This window comes from Phragmites australis, chromosome 24, assembly GCF_958298935.1.
Source record: "Phragmites australis chromosome 24, lpPhrAust1.1, whole genome shotgun sequence".
Lineage (NCBI taxonomy): Eukaryota > Viridiplantae > Streptophyta > Magnoliopsida > Poales > Poaceae > Phragmites > Phragmites australis.
The window spans coordinates 5,421,313-5,424,213 of NC_084944.1; the positions used below are offsets into that span (position 1 = coordinate 5,421,313).

General features: G+C 48.3%; 1 protein-coding gene across 1 annotated transcript; it reads left to right on the plus strand.

Moving 5' to 3' along the window:
• Positions 1–243: 243 nt before the first annotated feature.
• On the plus strand, positions 244–2,521 carry LOC133908092 (transcription factor MYB4-like). The gene is made up of 2 exons (XM_062350219.1): positions 244–676; positions 1,729–2,521. The coding sequence occupies exons 1-2, from the start codon at positions 414–416 to the stop codon at positions 2,267–2,269; spliced, it is 804 nt and encodes a 267-aa protein (XP_062206203.1). The 5' UTR covers positions 244–413; the 3' UTR covers positions 2,270–2,521.
• Positions 2,522–2,901: the final 380 nt, after the last annotated feature.

Here is a 2,901-nt window from a genome sequence, read left to right on the forward strand (position 1 = left end):
TCAACCCTTTTTCGGTGCTTCACATATCGAAATAGAGTTTTTCATGAACGAAATATCAAATATAAATATAAATTTATAAATACATCAATATATTATCTATTTTAACAAATATAATATCATATATTTTTTATTTTTAGATTTTTACTAAATAGCTTTACGTATCAGCGATCATGTTACGGTGACATACTCCTTCCATTCGCTTCCTCCTCCCTGTCCTCCCTCCCCAACCATAAATACCCCACCAAAACAGCCCGTCCCCGTCGTCCTCTCCTCGTCCCGGCCGTCTGTCTCCTCCCACTAAAAGGCCAAAGCTCCCAAGAAGTGCTGCTCACTCGTGCGCGGAGAGAAGCGAGAGAGACGGCCGTGTGCGTCTCCGTCGCCTGAGCCGCCGGAGAGGGTGATCCAGTCGCTTGATGGGGAGGGCGCCGTGCTGCGAGAAGGAGGGGCTGCGGAGGGGGGCGTGGAGCCCCGAGGAGGACCAGCGGCTGGTGGCCTATATCCGCCAGCATGGCCACCCCAACTGGCGCGCGCTGCCCAGGCAAGCCGGCCTGCTGCGCTGCGGGAAGAGCTGCCGCCTGCGCTGGATCAACTACCTCCGCCCGGACATCAGGCGGGGCAACTTCACCGCCGACGAGGAGGACCTCATCGTCCGGCTCCACCAGTCGCTCGGCAACAGGTCAGCACCACCTTCTTTCCTCTCTCTTTTTTTTCACCCCCCTTGGCTACTCTCTTTTTTCTCCGGATATTCCTGTTTTGATTCCCATTTTCTCTTTTCGCGCGATAAAGATTTTACATATTTGTAGCACGCACGTAAGTGTGGTGTGTGTGTATACGTCCAACTTTTATTAAAAGATTCTTTCAAAAAAGATGCTTCATAGAAATTAAGAAAATTCATATGCTTCGCATAATTACTAATTTAGCATTAAAACAATTGCAAATGAAGAAAAAGACGATTTCTTTTTTCTAAAACATAAAGAAGCCTATGGTCCTGCACTGCAGTCTGCAGGCAGGCCAACAGTTGTTCAGATAGAAAAGATAATATCCATCTTTTCAAACTTTTGGGTACGGCTTTATCATTGCTCGGCGGCCATAGCCGCCTCGAAACCATAACTTATACCCCCAAAGAAGACAAAGGCTTGGGCGATTAGCTTAATCCCCACGTTCAGATTAACCAATCCGAGGCACCAAAGTCGCCAGAGATTCCATCTCGTTTGGCCTCTCATGCCATAGCTGCCTGCCAGTGGAGTGGCTGCTGCTGCTGCTGCATGTGAAAATCCTGCACTTGATATGGTCGCAGCAACATAACCTCACCACTTGCAATCTCCCCTGGACCACACTCTGTTCAGTGCATGTGTAGCAATATGAAATTGCGCAAATGATGGCATATGAAACGGGGGGCAAGAATGCGTTGGGATGCACTGTCCAATGCCACCCTGATCGCATCGCTCCTACCAGTTTAGCTGCACATGAACACCCCGGTTGCTGAATTCAACGGCAAAAACTTAAAAACTTTTTCGATAAACTAGGCATGAGCGTGACAAGTAGAGAAGTAGGAGGAGTTGTGTTTCAAAACCTTCTCTGGTGCACTGTTCAGTGCCCACCTGCATCACGTTGGGACTCAAATCTTTTGCAGCATCGAAATCTTGCGGCATGCCGGGTTTTTTTTTAACTGTTCTGTTCTGCTCGTCGTGTTCCTAGTGCTGATACCTGAATGTTACGTGGCAACAGGTGGTCTGCGATCGCGGCGCAGCTGCCGGGGCGCACCGACAACGAGATCAAGAACGTGTGGCACACCCACCTCAAGAAGCGGCTGGAAGACGGTCGGGAGGCGGCCGCCGCCGGCGCCGGCCGGCAGAAGCAGAAGGCGTGCAAGAGCAAGCCCGCCGCCAAGAGAGCAGCGGTAGCGGCCGACGTGGACAGTGAGCAGCCGTCAACGGCGGCGTCGCCAGGGCTGTCCAGCAGCGGCGTGACGTTCTCCACGGCGACCGAGTCCGCTGCCGCAGCGTCCTCAGCCGACAACGCGGCCACCAGCGCCGCGAGCCATGCCGACCAGCTTGCCAAGGACAAGGAGGAGAGCTTCAGCTCGGCGGAGTTCCCGCCCATCGATGAGAGCTTCTGGTCGTCGGCGAACGTGATGGACATGGACCTCGGTGCCATGGACGAGGAGCTGGGCCTGACCAGCTCGTCGTCGACGAGGGACGAGGACATGGAGTTCTGGTTCAAGATGCTGCTTGAATCCGGTGACATGAGTGACTTGAGCGTCTTTTAAGTTTTAACAATTCAGAATGAAGCTTAGCTACCACCTGCAACATTAGAAGAATCTTGTTTTCCTTCTTCTTTTTCTGTTATCTTTTTCCCATTTTCTGCTGATGAGAAAATATTGGGAAATTCGATCAGATGATTTCACCTTCCTTAGAAAAAAAAAATACTAGCAACATTTCTTTTGTTCTTTAGCTGGCTTCAGAATCAGGTGCAGTACTTATCATGAAATGAGATGGCCACAGCAGTGGATTTGCCTTCCTTTCCTAACTTTTCTTCATGACTTTACCTTCCTAAATTAATTACCTCAAATCAGATCGCAAAAAAGTTTACCTCAAATCACAGATGGGCACAGATTCAATTGCGTGCGGAAAAACGACGCGCAAAATTAGCATTGAATTAAGAGTGGCATGGTTCTTAGCACCACTCACACCATTCGTTGTACTAACTGTGAAACGATTCACCCATTCCCAAACGGAAACTTTCACGTAGATTTGCTTACATATGATTTATCAGAACTATTTATTTATATTAGATATTCGTGTTAGAAAAATAAGTGAAAAAAACATAAAATATAAAAAATAATAAGATATGTATAAGTATTAGATGAGAAACATAGATAGTTGAGATAAGTTATGTATA